Source organism: Nannospalax galili, unplaced genomic scaffold (genome assembly GCF_000622305.1).
Source record: "Nannospalax galili isolate Female #2095 unplaced genomic scaffold, S.galili_v1.0 scaffold1258, whole genome shotgun sequence".
Classification (NCBI taxonomy): Eukaryota; Metazoa; Chordata; class Mammalia; order Rodentia; family Spalacidae; genus Nannospalax; species Nannospalax galili.
The window spans coordinates 304,884-325,955 of record NW_008341370.1 but is presented as its reverse complement, the minus strand read 5'-3'; the positions used below and the strand labels follow the sequence as shown (position 1 = coordinate 325,955).

The 21,072-nt window shown below is 43.6% G+C and overlaps 1 protein-coding gene across 1 annotated transcript; it reads right to left on the bottom strand.

Moving 5' to 3' along the window:
• Nucleotides 1-1,239: 1,239 nt before the first annotated feature.
• On the bottom strand, nucleotides 1,240-14,725 carry Pdik1l (PDLIM1 interacting kinase 1 like). Its single transcript, XM_008836800.3, has 3 exons — nucleotides 13,503-14,725; nucleotides 10,184-10,485; nucleotides 1,240-5,199 (listed from the first exon to the last, which is right to left on the bottom strand). Exons 2-3 carry the CDS (start codon nucleotides 10,466-10,468, stop codon nucleotides 4,459-4,461), a joined length of 1,026 nt encoding a protein of 341 aa, XP_008835022.1. The 5' UTR covers nucleotides 10,469-10,485; nucleotides 13,503-14,725; the 3' UTR covers nucleotides 1,240-4,458.
• Between the last annotated feature and the right edge of the window lie 6,347 nt (nucleotides 14,726-21,072).

The following is a 21,072-nucleotide window of genomic DNA, read 5'->3' as shown; positions in this document are numbered from 1 at the left end:
CGATGCCTGGGAAAATGGATGACTTATTTATAGAAAACAAATCATAGCTGGGCATGGTGGGGCTTGCTTTTAATCCCAGCACTCAGAGAAGCAGAGGCAGGCAGATCTCTGAGAGTTCAAGGCCAGCCTGGTCTACATAGTGAGTTCCAGGCCAGCAGGGCTACAGGGAGACCCTGTCTCAGAAAGACCAAAAAATAAATAAATAAATAAATAAATAAATAAAAATAAAAAAATCATGGCTTCCTATTATGGATTGAAATATTGTATCCTCTTAGTATATTTAATACAAATCATTGAATCTGGAATGATACTCAGCCAAATAGGACAAATGAAAGAAATTATCAAACAGTACCTATTTTTCTTCTATATAAAGCAAATTTAAAAAGATAGCAAACATTAAAGTCTTAGAGAACTTGAAACACTGACACTTATAATTCAATCATCTTCCTCAGAAATAGCCTCTACCTCAGAGAATAATTTCACAGATAGATTAAAAAATACACTGTCTCCAGTTTTAGACCCTCCGTTGTACACTCATGAAATAGGGTACTACAACATGACTCACAGAATCGCTAAAGTAGCAATAAAGAAGTTTCAGAGTTGGCTTTGTTGAAATTCACTTTATTTAAAAAAAAAAAAAACCTCATGAACAATAAATTACAATTATTTCCCCTTTCCATAAATTCTTCATAAAATATATTTGACAAATTTTAAAAGAAAATTTCAGAAGCTGCTTTCATCTCTGAAGTGCCGATGGCGCTGTTTTGACTATTTTGTCATGCTGGTGAATTATTTTATAGCTGCTACAATAGTTTGATAACATTTTACAATTAAAAACAAATTAAAAAAACCAACAGAACTGCAGAGAGAACTATTCTGTGTGCTATTTATGACACTGAACACTTACCTCATCATCTTGACAAAGTAACCCTTAGCACCAAAAATCTACGGGAACCCTATCTTTCTACCAACTAGTGCAAAATAACGTCCTAGGAACTAACTGTACAACCCTAGAGTTGACTGGACACAGCTGCCTATAAGCTATTGGAAATATTTGGTCTTTTTCAATTAAGACAAATTTCATAGAACACTAGAAACCATGGCAACAGACTCTATGAGGAATAGTAGTTTATTGAGTACCTATTATGGACAAGGCACTGTGCACAAATTGATTTTGTTTTTCCTCTAGCAAATATCTGAAATTTCCCAGTATCATACATCATCTTTTATTTCTTACTCATGATTGGAGAAGGTGCATGGCTAAAATGCCATTAAATTTTTTTTTTAAATTATGTGTATGTCTGTGTATGTGTGCTATGTGTGTGTGCTGTGCCTGCAGAGGCCAGAAGAGGGCGTCGGATCCCTTGGAGCTGGAGTTATAGGTGGTTGTGAGCTGGGTGCTGGGAACTGAACTTTCTGCAAGGGTAGCAAGTGCTCCTAACTGCTGAACCATCTCTCAAGCCCCCTAAATATCATTCTTAAATTGTTATCAACTAAACTTTAGTGCTGAGCACACAGTAGGTACTTAATAAATACCCAACTGAAAGAACAAAGACAAGAAATTACTAGCCTGTTGCTTGATATCATAAGCTACTTTAGAACACAAAGAAAATTCCAGAAGAAACTTTCTGATCACCTCACACCCTTACTCCTAATGAAAGAAAGGATTCTATTTCACAGGTAAAAACCTTTCACAATAAATTATACTTGGGACAGGGATGGAGCTCAGTGGTAAAGCATCTGTGCAGCATGTAGAAGGCCCTTGGTGTGATCCCTAGCAACAGACAAAACAAAAGAGACGAACTAAATTATATTCGTTATTTTAAGTGAGGCAGAACCACACTCTGTAGTAGGAAACCAGAGCTCTAAGCTCAGAGGCACTTGCAGAGCAAATGTAGAGCTGAGATACTGTCACCTACCAATCAGTCTGATAAAGGGCCAAATTATTATTATTTTTTTATTTTTATTTTTATTTTTTGGTCTTTTTGAGACAGGGTCTCCCTGTAGCCTCAGCTGTCCTGGAACTCACTATGTAGACCAGGCTGGCCTTGAACTCACAGAGATCCACCTGCCTCTGCCTCCCGAGTGCTGGGATTAAAGGCGTGCACCACCACGCCTGGCCCAAATTATTAACAGGACAATAAAATGACACTATTTCGGATTTCCAGTAACTCAATCCTCTTGGTCAGATCTGTGTTAATTTGGTAACCCACGATCAATTACCATGAAGTTCCAGTATATCTCCACTTCTCATTCCAAAAGAATTATTTTTTGGTCTTTTTGAGACAGGGTCTCCCTGTAGCCCTAGCTGGCCTGGAATTTACTATATAGACCAGGCTGGCCTTGAACTTATAGTGATCTGCCTGTCTCTGCCTCCAGAGTGCTGGGATTAAAGGCGTGTGTCACCATGCCTGCCTCCAAAAGAATTTTATTTAAATTTGAAAGTCATATTAAATAGATATGATTTTTTTCATTTGACAAGGTTTTATTTCAATAACACCTTTCAGTTCAAAACTTATGCTTCTAGATTAAATAACAGAATCTAGAAATTTTACATTCTCCAATTTTTTTGTGTTGTTTTTAATCATTGACTGCCCTCTGAACACAATTTATTGATTTAGTGTTGCTAGGCTTTGAATCCAGGGTATCATCTCATGCATGCTAGACAAGTCCTCTCCAGTGAACTACATCCCAGGCCTTGGAGCACACTTTACATGGGGGAAATGATGGCAGGATGGCTGTAAGACTTGCGGAAGTTTGAAGAGCTGAAGAGACTATGAAACCATTATTAATTTCAATATGCTAATACAATTTTGACTTTGTTTTTTGTTTTTTTGAGACAGCGTCTCCCTGTAGCCCCAGCTGGCCTGGAACTATGTAGACCAGGCTGGCCTTGAACTCAGAGATCTGCTTGCCTCTGCCTTCTGAGTGCTGGGATTAAAGGCATGTGCCACCATGCTCCGCCTATTCTGACTTGGATTTTAGTGCTCTATAAAGATTCCAGTAGGCTTGAGGGGTACATGCCCAAGGTTCTAAGTTCATTCTCCACCATGGGAGGTGGGATTCTGGTGCTTTCTAAAGTTTTATCTAGATACAGTGGTAAGATCTATTTTGTCTTGAAGACTACAGTTTAGGAAAGCATTTCTTCCTTAGTCTCCTGCATTAGGAATCTGGAGACAGCTAAAATGGAACTTAAGAGGAGCCACAGTCTCTTGCTTTCTAACACAGACCATACCAAGCAGCTGCATAAAACTGACAACTTTTCTACTTGAAAAGCAGTTAATGGCAGTATTTGCCAAACTCTGTATGTATCATCTCTTTGGAAAAAAACAACCAATATTTGAGACAGTGATTTCCACTCCCATTATCATGTCAAAGGACACCAGAGAGAACAGAGTCAGTGCAGAATGAGAGGGATTCCAGTGATCCAACAAGAAGCCACAAGGCAGGCAATGTGAGGGTGGAGCTCATTTGGTTTCTTCAACTTTATGCTGAGACTCAGAAAAAGTCTTAAAATCAAAAATTAATACATCAAGTATCAGTTCACTTATAGCAATGTTTTCAGAAACAGAATACCATCCTCAGATCTGTATCAGACTGTAGCGGCTCAAGTACATGTGTCCCAGTGCAGCACTTTGATTAGCTAAAAGAGTGCTTAGTTACGGCCGGCATCCTTGCCAGCCTGCTACCGTATGACGGCATGACTGACTACAGGGCCCTGGGGAGCTCACACGTACTCCAGCAGCCTTAAACTGTGTAGCGTCAATTATGTTTAATCAGCCATTTTAGACCCTCCAAAATGTCTTCAAAAAAAGATGTATAGTTTAAAAAAAAAAAAATGAAAACAGAAGAAACAAAACAGAAAACCAAAATCCCCTCTAGTACGTTTTCACCGGCAGGGCACAGGGGAGGGAAGGCTTGTTTATTTTTCATCACTGATTTCACCAGCAAATCTCAAACCTGTATCAAATAATTTAAACAGAAGTGGCATTTTCTTCATATGGAATGCAAAATGCACACATTCACATACTTACATATACATAAATATATACATATATGTTTCCTTTACAAAGCTTCAAAGGTTGCATTACCAGCACGCAAACCTCTTCTTCCATGGAAATGCCTAATACTGACAAGGAATGTCTAAAATACTTAAAGACAGATTTCCAGAAAATTGGACTCTTCTCGGTTCTTAAGAGACTTTTTCTGCCAAATTTCTACCAATGATCATTAAAAAAGAAATCATACCCACATTGGAAATAGACATTCAAAACATACTAACAAAAATGGCCTGCTTGGATTAAGAAAAATGAGGAAAAAAACTACCCCACAATAAAATGTATCCCTTTAGAAGGTGGAGTCTAGCCTTTTGTACTCTTTTTCGGCCATGTAATGTTGTTGCATTGCTGTTGAATCAGAAGCAGCATACCATCCAGATGCTTGCTTGCAAACACTATGTCACGTTTCCCAGCTGCTGTCTTTAAATGCAATTTGTACTAATCTGAGTTCGAGTTCGAATGCATCAGGACGATCCTGAGGGTTTGCGGCCAGCATCTCCTTAATCAGCTGTTTCATGCGCCCGTTCATAGACTTTTTCTTCACAGGGATGAGAAGTTCCATTTTGGGGTTTTCCAGAAGTGCCTCCCCAACAGGCACAATCTCGGTTCCTTGTTTTACGTAGCTCCCTAAGAGTTCCTTCTTTGTCTCTGTGTCTATGAATGTGATCCTCTCCAGCATTGCCCAGATGATAATCCCCAGAGCAAAGATGTCAGCTTTCGCCGTGTAGTGTCCTTCCCAGACTTCAGGAGCCATGTAGAAATCTGTGCCACATGCTGTGGAAAGGAAACACTTGTTCACACTGACAGGTTCTTCTGGGTTCTGCCCGGATGCTGAACAAACTTTACTTAAGCCAAAATCGGCCACTTTCAGTGTGGGTTCCAAGTCACTGGTATCCAACCTGCTCTGAGAGATCAGGATATTGTCAGGCTTCAGGTCCCGGTGGATGATCTGGTTTTTATGCAAGAAAGCCAGGGCACTGCTGAGCTGAAGCATGAAGCTGGTGTTTGTCTTTCGATTGGGCTTCCTGGACAAAAGATACTCATTCATATCTCCTCCGTCACAAAAATCCATCACAAACCACAAATAATAGGCGCTTCTGGGATCAAAGGCAATTTCTCCTTTTAATGAAGTCTCTACAAGCTGTAAAGGAAAACAAGGTTATACAATTCTGCTACAGAAATAATAGATTCAAAGGTTAGGCTGCCTGCAGCTTTGTTTCATTTCTGTAGTTGGGGACTGAACCTAGGGCCTTGCACATGCTAGGCAGGTGCTCCACATCACAGCTTCCTAAACTAAATGTACGGGTCACAAAGAACTTGGCAACAATAAAAGGTTTATGAATGTACAACTTCCAAAAATTATTGAAAACCAAATTGCAGTGTTTTTACTACACAGTCAAGGTTTTCTGCCCGTATAGAAATGCAATAGTTTAATTATGGAAAACAAAGACTGGATATTTTCCTACAGTCATTCATTGGCATACAAATACCAAATTGGTGTATCCGTCGACTGAACTGTAGCAGAATGCTTAATTTTGGCACTATTTTCTTTTCTTTTTTGAGACAGGGTTTCATATAGGGTAGGCTGGCCTCAAACTCATTGTGCAGGGAAGGCTCCCTCAGAGCACTTGATCCTCTTGCCTCCACCTCCCAGTACTGGGATTATACTTGTGTCACCACACCCACCTCAGGCGGATCTTATGTTTGAGGCTAGCCTGAGCTACAGAGCTAGTTCAAGGCCAGCCTGAGCTATATAGTGAGACTCTGGTTCAAAAAGATTCAGCCAAGATTGAATTCTTTAAAAAGAATTTAAATTAAATTTTCTATGTGTGTGTGAGCCTGTGCCACTGCATGGGTGGGGAGGTCAGAGGACACCTCTCCTAAGTTGATTCTTTCTGCAACCTTGTGGGATCTGGGATTGAACTCAGGTTCTCAGGCCTGCATACAAATACCTCTCCTTGTTGAGCCATCTCGCCAGTTCAAGATTTAATTCTTTATGTAGAAATAAACAAGTACATATACTTCATTAGTGTACAAATCTGCTTTCATCTTTAATAAATAAGATTAAAAGTAAACCAAAGAATTGCTTTAAAATGAGATCATTTGCAATTTATTATCAGTACATTTGAGTTTTTTTTTTGTCTTTTTGAGACAAGGTTTCCCTGTAGCCCCAGCTGGCCTGGAACTCACTATGTAGACCAGGTTGGCCTTGATTTTACAGAGCTCTGCCTACCTCTGCCTTGAGGATGCTGGGATTAAAAGCATGTGCTACCAAGCCCAGCCATGTGTTTGACTTGTATATCTATCTTACATACTTATATACCCAGGGTTATATAAAAATTTCTTAGGTAGGAAGATATCATAAATGGAAAAGTTTGAGACGGTCAGCTCTATGCTGAGGTACACTATAGCCCAAGTCTCCAATTTTTAAGTGGAAACCCCATGAATATTTTATTTGACCAGTGCTTTTAGATATTCATTTTAAACTTCAGTACTTCAAAATGTCACTTTGTCCCTAATGAATACATGCTAAATCTCTAAGCCAAGACTTAAATAGCTGTATTTTGGAAAGTACCCAACTGGCCTACATTTTCTACATGTGTCAGTACAGTTGAACTCTACCACCACCTAGCTCATCATTTCATGAAAAGGCTAACATGCACATGGACAGTGCTTTAAAAACATTTGTTTTATCTGTCTTGTTTAGATCAATGGGATGGACACAACCACAGGTAAAAGAATATGTAGCCAAAAGCATTACATCTAACCTTCTAGCACTACTAGTGCCTTTTATTTTGGCAGCAGAAGCAAAGAACCCCTCCGCCCTCCTCCCATGGCAGACAGCCGATGACATCTAGGTGTCTCCTTTCATGCATTTTCCTTGCTGCAAGCGTGCGCCGGTGAGGCAGAGACAAGGAAAGAACAGGAAGGTACGAATTTCATCAACTGGGTGCCTCCTGAGTGCTGGGAATGGAGGCATATGCAACCACGGACCGGTTCCCTTTTCACTAATCTTAAAAAAAAAAAATGTAAAACTATGTTTAGTATTAGGCCACATGGAAACAATCATGGGCTTCTAGCTGAAAGTTACTGAAACAGTGTGCCCAACCTGCGCCTTCCCACGGTGTCCAGGCTAGTAGCTAAAGGGGCTCAATGGCTTCCCTTTAATGGCTCCAGCTTTTTTTTTTTTTTAATTTTTATTTGTGTATGAGTGTATTGCCTGCATGTAGGTAAGTGCACCCGTGTCATGCAATGCCCTCGGAGGACAGAAGAGGCCATCTGATCCCTTGGAACTGGAGTTATGGACAGTTGTTAGCTGTCATTTGGGTGCTGGGATTCAAACCTGGGGTCCTCTGCAAGAACAACCAGTGCTCTCGACCACTGAGCCATCTCTCCAACCCCCTCCAGCTTTTTTCTTAAACTTAATTTTTATTTTATATGTATGAGTGCTTGCCTGCATGTATGTAAGTGTACCCATGTTGGGTAATGCCTGTAAAGACCAGAAGAGGGTGTCAGATCTGGAGGAATTGGAGTTAGCATAGTTGTTAGCTGCCATGTAGGTGCTGGGAACCAAATCTAGGTCCTCTGAAAGAGCACCTAGTGCTCTTAACCGCTGAGCCATCTCTCCAGCCCCATGGTTCCAACTTTAACGTGGGCTGTGAGACTGTGCTCAGGCTCCTGCCGACCCTTCCAGCCTCATCTAAAATAGCTTGTTTTGGTGTTTTTGAGATAGGGTCTCCCTGTAGCCCCAGCTGTCCTGGAACTCACTATATAGACCAGGCTGGCCTCAAATTCACAGAGATCCACCTGTCTCTGCCTCCCAAGTGCTGGGATTAAAGGCATTTACCACCATGCTGGGCTAGATTATTTATTTCTAATAGCAAAAATGCTGTAAGTCAAATACAGGTAGGTCTATCAGGCTTTAAAAGGTGAAAGAAATTTACTAACAAGGTAATTTAAATGTGAAAATAATTGAATTAAATTTGGTAGTACTTCATGTCTTAAAATCATTAAGTACCAACCTCATACCTAGTTTGTAGAATGGTTGCTAGGCTGGACTCAGCACTAAGTCAGATACTTTAATGTCTTTACTTTTCCATCCAAATGTGTGTCTCATTCTCTAAAACTTAATGCAAAGTTGACAAGGTTCTATTCACTTTTAGGAGGGGAAGTACTAGTTTAGTATGCCCAAAGCCCTAGGTTCAATCTCTATCTAGCACCACCAACCACCCCCCCAAAGCACAAACAAAAACCCATAAAGTAGGAATGTTTCCAAAATGCTTTTTTAAAATATTTTATTTTTATTTTTTGTGTATGTGTGTATTGCCTGCATGTAGGTACGTGCACCCATGTTGTATAATGCCTGTGGAAGACAGAAGAGGGTGTCAGATCCCCTGGAACTGGAGTTATGGACAGTTGTTAGCTGCCATGTGAGTGTTGGGATTTGAACCCGGATCTTCTACAAGAACAACCAGTGTTCTTAACCGCTGAGCTATCTCTCCAGCCCCTCCAAAATGTTTTATAACTGCATCCTGTATAAGTACTTTTAGAAAGGTAAACAATAAAATGAATGTAATTTCTTAAAAATTTTATTTTTTTTATTTTATGTGTATTTGTGTATTGCCTACATGTAAGGAAGTGTGCTTGTGTCGTGCAATGCCCACGGAGGTCAAAAGAGGCTGTCAGACTGGAGTTACGGACAGTTGTTAGGTGCCATGTGGGTGCTGGGATTCAAACCTCGGTCTTCTGCAAAACAGTGTTCTTAACCACTGAGCCATCTCTCCAGCCCCTCCAAAATGTTTTATAACTGCATCTTATATAAGTACTTTTAGGAAAAGTAAACAATAAAATGGATGTAATTTTTTAAAAAAATTATTTATTTTTATTTTATGTGTATTTGTATATTGCCTGCATGTAAGGAAGTGTGCTTGTGTCGTGCAATGCCCACGGTCAGAAGAGGCTGTCAGACTGGAGTTACGGACAGTTGTTAGCTGCCATGTGGGTGCTGGGATTTAAACCCGGGTCTTCTGCAAGAACAACCAGTGTTCTTAACCGCTGAGCCATCTCTCCAGCCACCATTTTTTAAAAATTTAAATTTTTGTGGGGTGTGTGTGTGTGTGTGTACATGGTGGAATTAAGAAGATAATTTTCAGGAGTCTGTTCTCTCTACCACATGAGATCTAGGGATTGAACTCATCAGGCTTGGTGACAAGCCATCTTGACCACCTGAATATAGTTTTTTTGTTGTTTTTATTATTTTAGATTTATTTTATTGTATGCGTGTGTGCCTGCATGTATGCATGTGTACTGCATGGTGCTTGGTGCCTAAGAAGGCCAGAAGAGGACACTGGATCCCTAGGAACTGGAGTTACAGATGGTTGTTAGCCACCATGTGGGTGCTGGAAACCAAATATGGGTCCTCTGCAAGAGCAGCCAATGCTCTTAACCAGTGATCTGTCTCTCCAGTTCCCCCTTTATTTTTATATTACATTTATTTACTTATTTGTGTGTATATGTGTATGTGTGTGTGTGTGTGTCTGCATGCGTCACAGCTTTGCATGTAGAGGTCAGAGGACAACTTTTGTCCTGGAACTCAGGATACAATTCAGGATGGTCTCAAACTCAATATATCAGTGAGGCTGGTCTCAAACTGATCTTCCTGCCCCCATCTTCCATGTGCTAGGGTTACAGGCATGCACCACCAGACTTTATGTTTAAACTTGTGATTTATAAGAGATGTCCAATTACTTATAGGTACCGCTATTACTGATTGCAGTGTTTTTCCTTTTCTTCTGTGTTCATTTTGAAAAGAGTAGGTTTAAAAGAACTGAACCTAGACTCTAGTCTCAAAACCTCTCTAGCTCCCATCTTGTCCTATTCCTGCGCAGACTGGCAAGTACCAGGCATAACAGGTGGCTTATGTTATTTTTAGGTATGCGCATCACAAGCTTAAATAAAGCCTTTTTTTAAAGCAAACATCTACTCTGTCCTTGGCAGATCTTTATCTACCCCTAACTGTAAAACATCTGCATTTGAAGGGAGAAGTCCACCTGATACCTTCATTTCTCTCCTTACTGACCAATACTATGCCCAATTATTTCTATTTCCTATCCAATGACACATACCTGTAAATAAAGGGAAGAATTAGAGCCGTGGGACATCTTTTGCACCATCCCATCTTTTTGTAGGATGCATTCCTCCAAGTGAATCACATTTGGATGTTGGCTCTTGATACTGCTTAGTGCCCAGAATTCACGAAGGGCTAGTTCAACATTTTCAGGTGCGTGGCATCGGATTTTCTTCACCGCTACTCTTGCAGAGGTCTTTCTGATGACTGCTTCATACACAACACCGTAACTACCTCGGCCTACCTCCCGTATTAGATCGTACTTTGGTTGGCTACTCACCATCTTCAAGATCGAGGTTTCTGGAAAAATCAACAAAGTACTCTGTTGAAATTAGGTATATCTTCTGGCTTGTACTTCTTAGGTATGACTGAGCTACTCACTGCTTGTAGTACTTGAAGGACACTTGCTGTCCTGGGCAAATCTACCAGTAATAATAAAAGTAACAGGTAGCACTTACCATATATCAGGAACTAGTTCAAGTACTTTATAATAGTTCTTAAACGTTTTGCTGTTGTTTTGGAGATAGGGTCTTGCTAATTATCCCTGGCTAGCCTGGACCTTAGTGTATAGACGAGGCTGGCTTCCAATACCAGGATTACAGTGCTATCATCCCTGTTTGTTTTTTAAGTCTGTGTGTGTGTGTGCATGCACATGCCATGGTACACTGTAGTCAAAGGATAACCTTGGCCCTTTTCTCATTTACTACAGCATATGCTAGACTAGTCAGTCCATGAGCTTCCAGGGGATCTTCTGTCTCTGCCTCCCATCTCACTGTAGGAGCGCTGGGAGTGCACAACTGGGGGGACAACTGAGAACACACAACTGGGGGGACACAACTGAGAACACACAACTGGGGGTACACACTGGCTTTACAAGAGTTCTGGGGGCCCAAACTCAGTTCCTCACACTTATTTGGCAAATCTTTCCCCACACCATATCCCTAGACCAACCACCACCCCCGTTTTTAAGACAGGGTCTCACTATGTAGTCCTGGCTAGCTGGGAACTATGTAGACCAGGTAGGCCTGAAACCCATCAACATCTGCCTACATCTATCTCCTGAGTGCTGAGATTATCAGGCATGCCATCATACCTGGCTTCCAGCCCTGTTTTCAAAGACAGAGTCTGGGCTACTATGTAGTTCAGATTGGCCTTGACTTTTTAAAAAAATTACATTTATCTATTTCGCTTCTGTGTGTATACCTCACATGGAGGTCAGAGGACAACCTGTGGAAGTCTGTTCTCTCCTTTCACCATGTGAGTCCCAGGGTTGGAACTCAGTTTGTCAGGCTTGCTGGCAAACACCTTTACCCACTAAGCCATCTTGCCAACCTTGGTCTTGAACTCACTATCTTCCAGCCTCTTTCTCTGGAATGTTGGAATTAGAGGCATGTATCACCATACTTGGCTTTACATTAAATTCACTTAATTCATACCCTAATCTATGTATTAATGAGGTAGGTGCTATTGTGATTACTTTAGAAATGAGGACATTAAAAGAGAGAGAGAGAGAGAGAGAGAGAGAGAGAGAGAGAGAGAATAGTCCAACAGCCTTCTGGCTTAGACATACATGATTTGCATCACTAAAATATACTGCTTCTTAAATGCACTGCTTGAAAATGGCACTGTTTAAAAAAAATAAATCCCAGCCAGGCATGGCAGCATACTCCTTTAATTCTAGCACTTGCAAGGCTGAGGCAAGCAGAGCTTTGTGAAATCGAGACCAGCCTGACCTACATAGGGAGTTGCAGGCCAGCTGGGGCTAGAGACCCTATCTCAAAAAGACCCCCCAAAAAACCCCAATTCAGCATTTTAAGTTAACGATCATGGAAAAAAAAAGCAATACTTCTACTCCTTAACAATGAGACATATATAAAAGGTCACAAAACAAGCAAAAACCCCAAAATCTCTCATCGTTAGAAATTCAAACACCTGGTTTATAAATATAAACCTTAAACATAAACTGGAAGTGAAGACCACGTTTGTTTTGTTTTGTTTTTGAGACAAGGTCTTATGAAGCCAGGGCTGGCTTTCAATTCATTATGTAGCAAGGGATAACCTTGTACTCCTGATCCTCCTACCTCAGCCTTCTAAGTACTGGGATTACAGGCATGCATCAGTTTGCCTGGTTACCTATTCTTGCAAAATAAATACAAATACAGTTTGTGGGGGAGAACTGTTCCCTTAAAATAAAGTAAGCTACTTAGAATATAAATACATTTTTATGGTTGCATAACATAGCTATTTAATTCTAGGTCATCTAATACATCAAAGGGAATTCTCTGACAAAGTTCTTTGGAATTCTAACTTGATAAACCATTTAAAGGCAGGCAGGAGGTGGAGCAAAGGCCCTACACAGAAATGCTCATGTATGGAACGGAGAGTCTGCATTGTGCTTCCTCCTCAGAAATTCTCACTTGCAGATTGTCACCGGGGGCAGGAAAAGTAACCTGAGATTGTACAATATTAACATTGCACAATTAGAGAAACAAAAGGCGATTGATCCTAGAATCTGAGACTGCGGGAACAGCTACTTTAAGTTCATAGAGCAGATTAAATAAAGGAAACGACTGTTTCTGAGCATAGCTTTAACCCCATTTCCTCTAATTGGTCACCTGCCCCTCCAATTCCTACTGTATTTCCTAATGTCAGATTTCCTGCCACTGAATCAGAGGCGGGCATTGCGTCCCGCTCTGCGGGGACCTCCAGTTACTGTGCACTTGCAAGTGGCTCTTTTCTCCCACTTTGGGCAATCCATACAGGAAGGAGCATCTTCCTGGATAAGGAACGAAGGTGTCTTTCGAATCCCTGGGGTCCTGCATGGAAGCACGCCTCGCTAATGCACCCTTGGCTCACCCCGGTGGCATCTCGCGGGTGCTAGGTCCCCCCGGGTACTGGGTCCCTCCGGGTGCTGCACACCGCCGGCCAGGACAAACACCTGCCGGTGCCCGGAAGGGACAGGTCCAGCCAGGGGTGCTGCCCGCCGCGTAGGCTCAGGCCGCGCTCGCTGTCCTAGCAGTAGCCCCTCCGCGGTCCGAGGGAAACCCCGAGGGAGCCTCCTGCCGTCCCGCACCCGGAAGCCAGTCCTGCAACCGCGTCCACTCCCCGCGGCTGCGGGCGCAGGGCTGGAGACCCAGGAGTGGCCCCAGCGTGAACGGAGGCCGTAGCCCGGGCCGGTGGCCTGAGCCGGGCCGGGCCTGCCGGGAGATGACTCCGCTGACAGGTCCGTGACAGGCCTGCTGGCGACATAGACACCAGCAGGGAGGTCGGCTCTGACGACAGGCCGTCCGTGCGACACCCAAAAGGCCCAGGTTTACCTCAGGGCAGCCGCCGCTGCTTCTCCTTCTCATGAGCTCTGCAGGCCGCCATTATCGGGCAGCTCGCGCCTCTGCTGCCGCGGCCTCCAGTCAGAGGCGGGCGCGCGCCCCCGTGGTACGCGGACACACCCCCTCGCGCCGGGCCCCACCCCCTCCGGCTTTCCGTAGCGCGCTTGCGCCTTCGAGCGCCCCCTGCTGGGCGAGGTCCGCATGGCGCTCGGCGTGGCCACCCCGGCGCGGCGCGGAGCCCGGGAGTAGCCAGCTGCGTGCACGCAGTAGAGCGCACCACCGCGGTCCTTCCCCGCAGGGGTGGCGGCCCGGGAACCTGCCGGCGCTCTAGCTCGCACTCGGACGCCCCGGGGCTCCAGGGAAGCTATTTACACAGGCCCGGGCCGGAGGCCGTGTGCCCGGTCGCGGCCTACCCTGTTCTTCGGCCCCTGCCGACCTACTGAGCGGCGGGCTGGCTTGTGGGGTTCGCCGGGACCGGACGCCCGGAGCATCTTCTTCCTCGCGGGCCGGCGGGAGGCGTGCGCCCAGCCGGGGAGAAGGCTGTACCTTTAGTCAGAGTCACTGAGCCATGTTTGCGGCCGGCGCAGTTGCCCAGGTGGAGACGCGGGCTGGGTGCGATCATCTGGGAAGATGCTGTCCCCTGCCCCACTGGCGCGGTGGTATCTCCCTTAAAGAAGCCAGAACCTCTTTGTTCCTGGCCGCCGGGTTCGGAGTTCCAGGCTGGGTTCGGGTTGGAGGCGGCTGCGGGCCTGGCTGGGCTGGACTTGGGTGGGGATCCCGTTTGGAGGGCGCGTGGACGGGGGACAGGTCGGAAGTGGGCCGGGATTGACAGGCAAAACTACGGACCTTGGAGACGTTGGGCTACCCATCTTCTGTCAATCAGAGCCTGGCAGCAGTTGGCCTGACTGACAGCCGCTCGGGGGCCTGGACCAATTGGCCAGCTAGTTAGCTACACAGAGCAGTAAGCATCTGCCAGAAACATACCCTTACCCCCCCCCTTTTTATTCTTATTTTGTACCTACTGTTTGTTAATAAGGTGGTTGTTCCCGCCCCCATTGCTGTGTAAGAAATAAAATCTCTGTCACTGCTCCCCGGGGATCCTGTCATTTAGTCTTCCATTTGTGGCACTTTTCCTATTTGGGGACTGAGTTACTTCTTTATATAGCTAACTAAACCCCACAAGCTTTATTACTGACCCTGCTTTTACAGGACAGGAAGCTGACCTCTGCCACATTTGATCAAAAGGTGTCTTCCTTGAATACCCGCCCACTCCCCTGATGTCACAACCTCTAACTCCTCCAAATAAAATTCTGTTATCTCTTCAGAATTTACCCCTAGTGCCATCCCTGCACTGGTCTTTACCCATTTGCTGGGAAATACTGACGTCAGCCAAGACTTGTTTCCTGTCCCAGAAAGTAGAGGAAAATTCAGAAGGCTCTATAGACAGCCTCTGTTGGGGTGGATTCAGAAGAAACCTCTCTGGTCAGAGCAGCCTCTCAAGTCAGTTACATGTGGTAGGAACGTCTGAAGCTGGCTGCAGAGCTGAGGTTTGCAATCCCTTTGCCTCCCTAGATAGGCTGATAGATATGTCTGTGCAGGTGGATTTAAGTCTTAAAATGGCCCTGTGAACTCACTGCTGGGACAGGGTGAGGGTCCCTGCAGGCAAAGATGCTCAATTTTAGACTTCATTAGTTTTTGGTAAATATACCTCTATTTACTGCCTTGTGTCATTGTTATATATTACCATCTGCTGGACAGCGAGCTTCTCAGGACAAAGGTCTTATCTGTGATCGTCTTTGAAACCCTTTCCCTCTGATATGGAATCAGAACTCCCCGGAGGCTGTCATCTCTTACAGTGCTGGAAGGGAGGCAAAACTACTTAAGAAGAGGATTTGGCAGCTGGTGGCCCACCCCATTAATCTCAGCACTCCAGAGGAAGAAGCAGGCAGATCTCTGAGACTAAGGCTAGTCTGTAAGTGTCAATATCAGGCTGCTGCCTCAAAGCCGAAATGGTGTTTTGAGGTGAAGTGGAAATTTAGTTGTCGTAAGAGGCAGGTAAATAGGAATGTGGAGCCATAGTCTACATAGTTCCAGGCTAACTGGAGCTACAGGACCCTGTCTCAAAAAGACTTAAAAAAAAAAATAGAGGACTTGGCAAGATAACAGCCTTATTACATACAAATTTACCCATCCATCCAATAACTCTGAATCAAACTGTAGATTTATAGTGATATTTAGGCAAAAATAGAGAAATTCTGTGTTCAAATGGTTCTTTATGACATTAATGAATAGTAAAAGATTGGAAATTTACATATCTAATAGAGAACTGGTTGACTAATAGTAAATACACAGGATGTAGTAATGTGCAGTCATTAAAATGGAAATGATGGTGTGTGTGTGTGTGTCTTATGTTTTAAGATGGTATCTTGCTATATAGCTCAGGCTGGTCTTTAACTTACTTAACTTTTTTTTTTCTGAGATAGAGTCTCATTATGTAGCCCTGGCTGGCCTGGAACTTGCTATGTAAACCAGGCTAACCTCAAACTCACAGAGATTGCTCTGCCTCTGCCTCCCCAGTGCTAGGATTAAAGGTATGTGCTCCCATGGCTGGCTCTGTTTTTTTTGGTCTTTTTTGAGACAGGGTCTCCCTGTAGCCCCAGCTAGCCTGGAACTCACTATGTAGACCAGGCTAGCCTTGAACTCACAGAGATCTGCCTGCCTCTGCCTCCCGAGTGCTGGATTAAGGGTGTGGTGATGCCAACTTTTTTTTTTTTTTTGGTGCATGTGCAGAGGTTAGAGGATAACCTGTGGGAGTTGGCTTTCTCCTTCCACCATGTGGGCTCCAAGGATCACACTGAGATTGTCAGTACCCTTACCCACTGAGCCATCTTGCCAGCCCTGGCCTTGAACTTTCATCATCCTGCCTCAGCCTCTGAAGTGCTGGGATTAAAGGTATATGCTAGCATACCCAGTTTAAAATTTCTTCTGTACCTTCTAATGTATATGTATATGGTATATTCTCCATGTAGATTATTGGGTGGAATAAGCAAGGGACATAAAATTGTTCTAGTTTGCTTTCCTGCCATTATAAAACCACTCTGAACAAAAACAGCTTAAGGGAGGAAAGGGTTTATTTGACTTACACTTTCAGGTCATAAGTTATCACTGAGGGGAATCAGGACTGGAACATGGAGACAGAAACCATGGAAGAAAGCTGCTTACTGGCTCATTCCCCAGTTACCAATTCAGCTATCCTTAAACAGCAGATGCCCATCTGCTCAGGAATGGCACAGTCTGCTGGGCCCCCTACATCCATTAGCAGTCAAGAAGCTACCCTATGAGCCATGCCCACAGGCCAATCTGATAGAGATAGTCCTCCAATTGAGACTCTTCAGATAACACTGGGTGGGTCAAGTTGACCGCTGAAGCTAACGGGAGATCCAAGTTCACAATATGCTATCTTCTGTGTGAATAACGGATAAGTATAAACATAATTGCTTATATCTTAAGCATTTTTAGGCTTGTTATCAGTCCAATATAGGAAATGTGGTACATTCCTGTACTGTTCTTTTGTTTTGAGGCAAGTTCTAATGTAGCCCAGGCTGGCCTTAAACTCTGTGCTGGATAGCTTTAGTGTCAACTTGATACACCTGGGTGGAGGGAGCCTCAATTTGTGAATTGCCTCCGTTGGACTGGCCTATGGCCATGTCTGTGGGGCATCTTCTTGACTGAGTAATGTGGGAGGGTCCAGCCCACTGTGGGTGTTGCCACCCCTGTGCAGGTGGGCCTGTGTTGCATAAGAAAGCAGGTTGAGGGGCTAGAGAGATGGCTCAGCAGTTAAGAACACTGGCTGTTCCAGTTTGGTAATATGTTAAGTGCTGGTGCTTTTCCCAGTGTGTCTGCTGTGACTAATGATGCAGAGTCCTCAAATAGCTGCAAAGTGCATTCTGTCCAAGCCATTAGCTGTGTTCAGTGACAGAGACAGGGTGAGTGTGCTCACTCCTTATCTAGTACTCAAATCTTGTTTCCCTGTGTTTAATGATCCATGCTAAAAGAAATAATATAAACTAGAGATTACGTCCAAAGTTGTTTTGCTAAGGCACTAAAACTTTTTTTGGCAATGTAATATGGTCAGAACTATGTAAATTCTCTCCATATAAATCAGTGAGGTGGCCGCTGAAAAACACTGCCCAGCTCCTCCTGCAACCACTCTGTTTTGGGAACGATACAAAGTACCAAACTGCTGGCAAATGTTTGAGAGCATGAATAACAGTGTGAAATCTCACAGGTGTGGTCAGGAAAAAGGAACATTGACCAAACTGAGGAGCAGCCCTAATAAACCTGACTTTGTATGTGATATGCCTGTGTGAAGAAGACAGCATAACAAAACCCATTATTTTGTATTCTCATTAAAAATAAGAATAATAAAGCTGGGGCTGGGGGGATGGCTCAGCAGGTAAGAGCATGCACTGCTCTTGCCTGAGGATGACCTTGCACCCTTTTGAAAATGATGATGGTGGGGCTGAAGAGATAAGAGCACTGGTTGCTCTTGCAGAGGACCAGGGTTTGATTCCCAGCACATACATGGTGACTTTAAACCACCTGTAACTCCAGTTCCAGGGGATTTGACACCCTATTCTGACTTCCGTGGGCATTGCATGACACCGGTGCACCTACTCACATGCAGGCAATACACTCATACACATCAACTAAAAATAATAAAATACAAATAAAAAAATGATGATGATGATATATGTACCTGTGTATGTATGATGTGTATGTGTGGAAGCTGAGGACAACTCTTGGAGTTGATTCTTTCCTTCCACCTTTGCCTGGGTTCTAGAGATTGAACTCAGGTCACTAGGCTTGCACAGCAAGTGCCTTTCTACCTGCTGAGCCGTGCACCAGCCCAACCTTGAACTCTTGATCCTCTTGCCTCTGCCTCCTGAGTTTGGGGATTACAGGAGTGTGCCCCCATGCCTGGTCTTATATTTAAAAGATAGCAATAGAAGGGTAAATGCCAAGCTTCTGAAAGTGGTTGTCTTTGTATGGGAGAGAGAATGGCCTGAAGTGAGACTTATGAATGCACCTAATTGTCCAGCTGTTATTTAGGAACTTTCTAAATGCTTTGCATATTTATAAAACAAAGCTCAGTAGAGCTAGGCATGGTGGTGCATGACTACAAATTCAGCACTGGAGAGGTAGAGGCAGGATTATCAAAAGTTAAAGGTCCAACCTTGGCAACATATTGCAGTCCAGGCCAGCCTAAGATAATGAGACCCTGCCTCAAACATAAAGTATTTGGGGGCTGAAGAGATGGCTCAGAGGTTAAGCGCACTGGCTAGTCCTCCAGAGGACCCAGGTTCGATTCTCAGCACCCACATGGTACTGTCTTTAACTCCAGTTCCAGGAGATCTGACGCCATCTTCCAGCCTTTATGGGTATTACACAACACAAGTGTACTTAGATACATGCAGACAAAACACTCAGACACACAAAATTTAAAAAAAATTTAAGTTAATAAAGTATTTGGGGGATGCTGGAGAGATGGCTCAGTGGTGAAGAGCACTGACTCTCTTGCAGAGAACCTGGGTTCAGTTCTCAGCACCCACATGGTAGTTTACAACTGTCCTTAACTCCAGTTCCAGGGGGTCTGATGCCCTCTTTTGGCTTCTGGAGGCACTGCATGTAGAGGTGCACTTAGATACATGCGGGCAAAACACTCAAATATATGAAATAAAAATGAATAAATTTTAAAAATTAAAAAAAATTTGAGCCAGGCATGGTGGCGTACGTCTGTAGTCCCAGCACTTGGGAGGTAGAAGCAGGCGGATCTCTGTGAGTTCAAGGCCAGCCTGGTCTACATAGTTCCAGGACAGCTGGGGCTACAGGGAGACCCTGTCTCAAAAAGACTGTATAGCTAAAGGCTATGTAACAAGCAACAATGCCAGATAGGAGATACCTTCTTTTGAGTTATTGGCCAGGGTGGCCCAAGGGACTCCCAGATAGTAACCCAGCATAGAACTGGGAAAATGAACAGCAGACCTCAATCTTATCTAAAGGAATACTGTCAACGGATTGCTGCTAGATGAAGAACAGCTGACCTTCCTAAAACAAAGACCCCCTAGATAGGCTGACTAGGTTCACTGGATGGACAAGTAGTGGGGAATGGCTGGGGGGGTGCTGACAACACAGCAGACAGTAGCAGGGATGACAGAGTATAAGGGCTTGGGGGTGGGGGGGAGGCTTTGGGAAGGTGCCATCTGGGAAGTGGATGTATAGATGAATAAGATGGTTTGGGATGTTCTGATACAAATCAACAAATTTTAAAAAATAAGTTGTATTTGAGGAAGAAGCATAAAAATTTATGTCATGTTAATTAGTAGAGGTGATAAACATTACCATTGAAATCTACCCAATGACTTTATTCAATTTTACGTCTTGCAGGGTTTATACTGAGTTCAATATTGTATAACTGTAGTAATTCAACTGTGAACCTAAAAATTTTATAGCCACTTTTGAAAGAGATGTATCTCTGCTCTGGAAACTGTTATTATGTTAAAGCTGTAATGAAATGCTTCTTCTGAAAAATAAAAAATATATGTAATTAATTTTAAAAAAGACTAAAAACAAAACCAAACCAAAAAAACACAAAACACCAACAAATAAAAATTCCAATTGTGTTCATTAGTTTTTTGTTAATTATATTGATATTGTTGGTCTTTTTGAGACAGGGTCTCCCAGTAGCCCCAGCTGGCCTGGAACTCAGTATGTAGAACAGGCTGGCCTGGAACTCACAGAGATCGCCTGCTTCTGCCTCCCAAGTGCCGGGATTAAAGGTGTGCGCCACCATGCCTGGCTGATACTGCTATTTTGAAAATATGATATTGTGGGCTGGAGAGATGGCTTGGCGGTTAAGAGCACTGACTGCTCTTGCAGAGGACCCGAGTTCGATTCCCAACACCCATATGGCAGCTATGAGCCGTCCTTAACTCCAGTTCCAGGGGAATCCGAAGCCCTCTTCTAACGTCCACAGCATTGCACGACATGGGTGCACTCACATACATGTAGGCAATACACTTGTACATATTAAAAAATAATAATAAAATATTAAAAATAAAAGAAAATATGATATTCTAAGACAGCAAATAATTATGTGATGCCTTTAGGAACAAAGATCTTTCAACATATAAGAAAGAGTCATCAGCATAAAAGAAGTTTAGGGGGGCTGAAGAGATAGCTCAGCAGTTAAGCACACTGGCTGCTCTTTCAGAGAACCTGGGTTCTAATACCAGCACCCACATGGTGGCTAACAACTGTCCGTACACTCTTCTGACCTCTGTGGGCATTGCATGACATGGGTGCATTTACATACATGCAGGCAATACACTAATACACATAAAAATAATAAAAAATATATATTTTTTAAATTTAGGAGCTGGAGAGATGGCTCAGCAGTTAAGGACACTGGTTGTTCTAGCAGAAGACCCGGGTTTGAATCCCAGCACCCACATGGCAGCTAACAACTGTCCTTAACTCCAGTTACAGGGGATTCAACAGC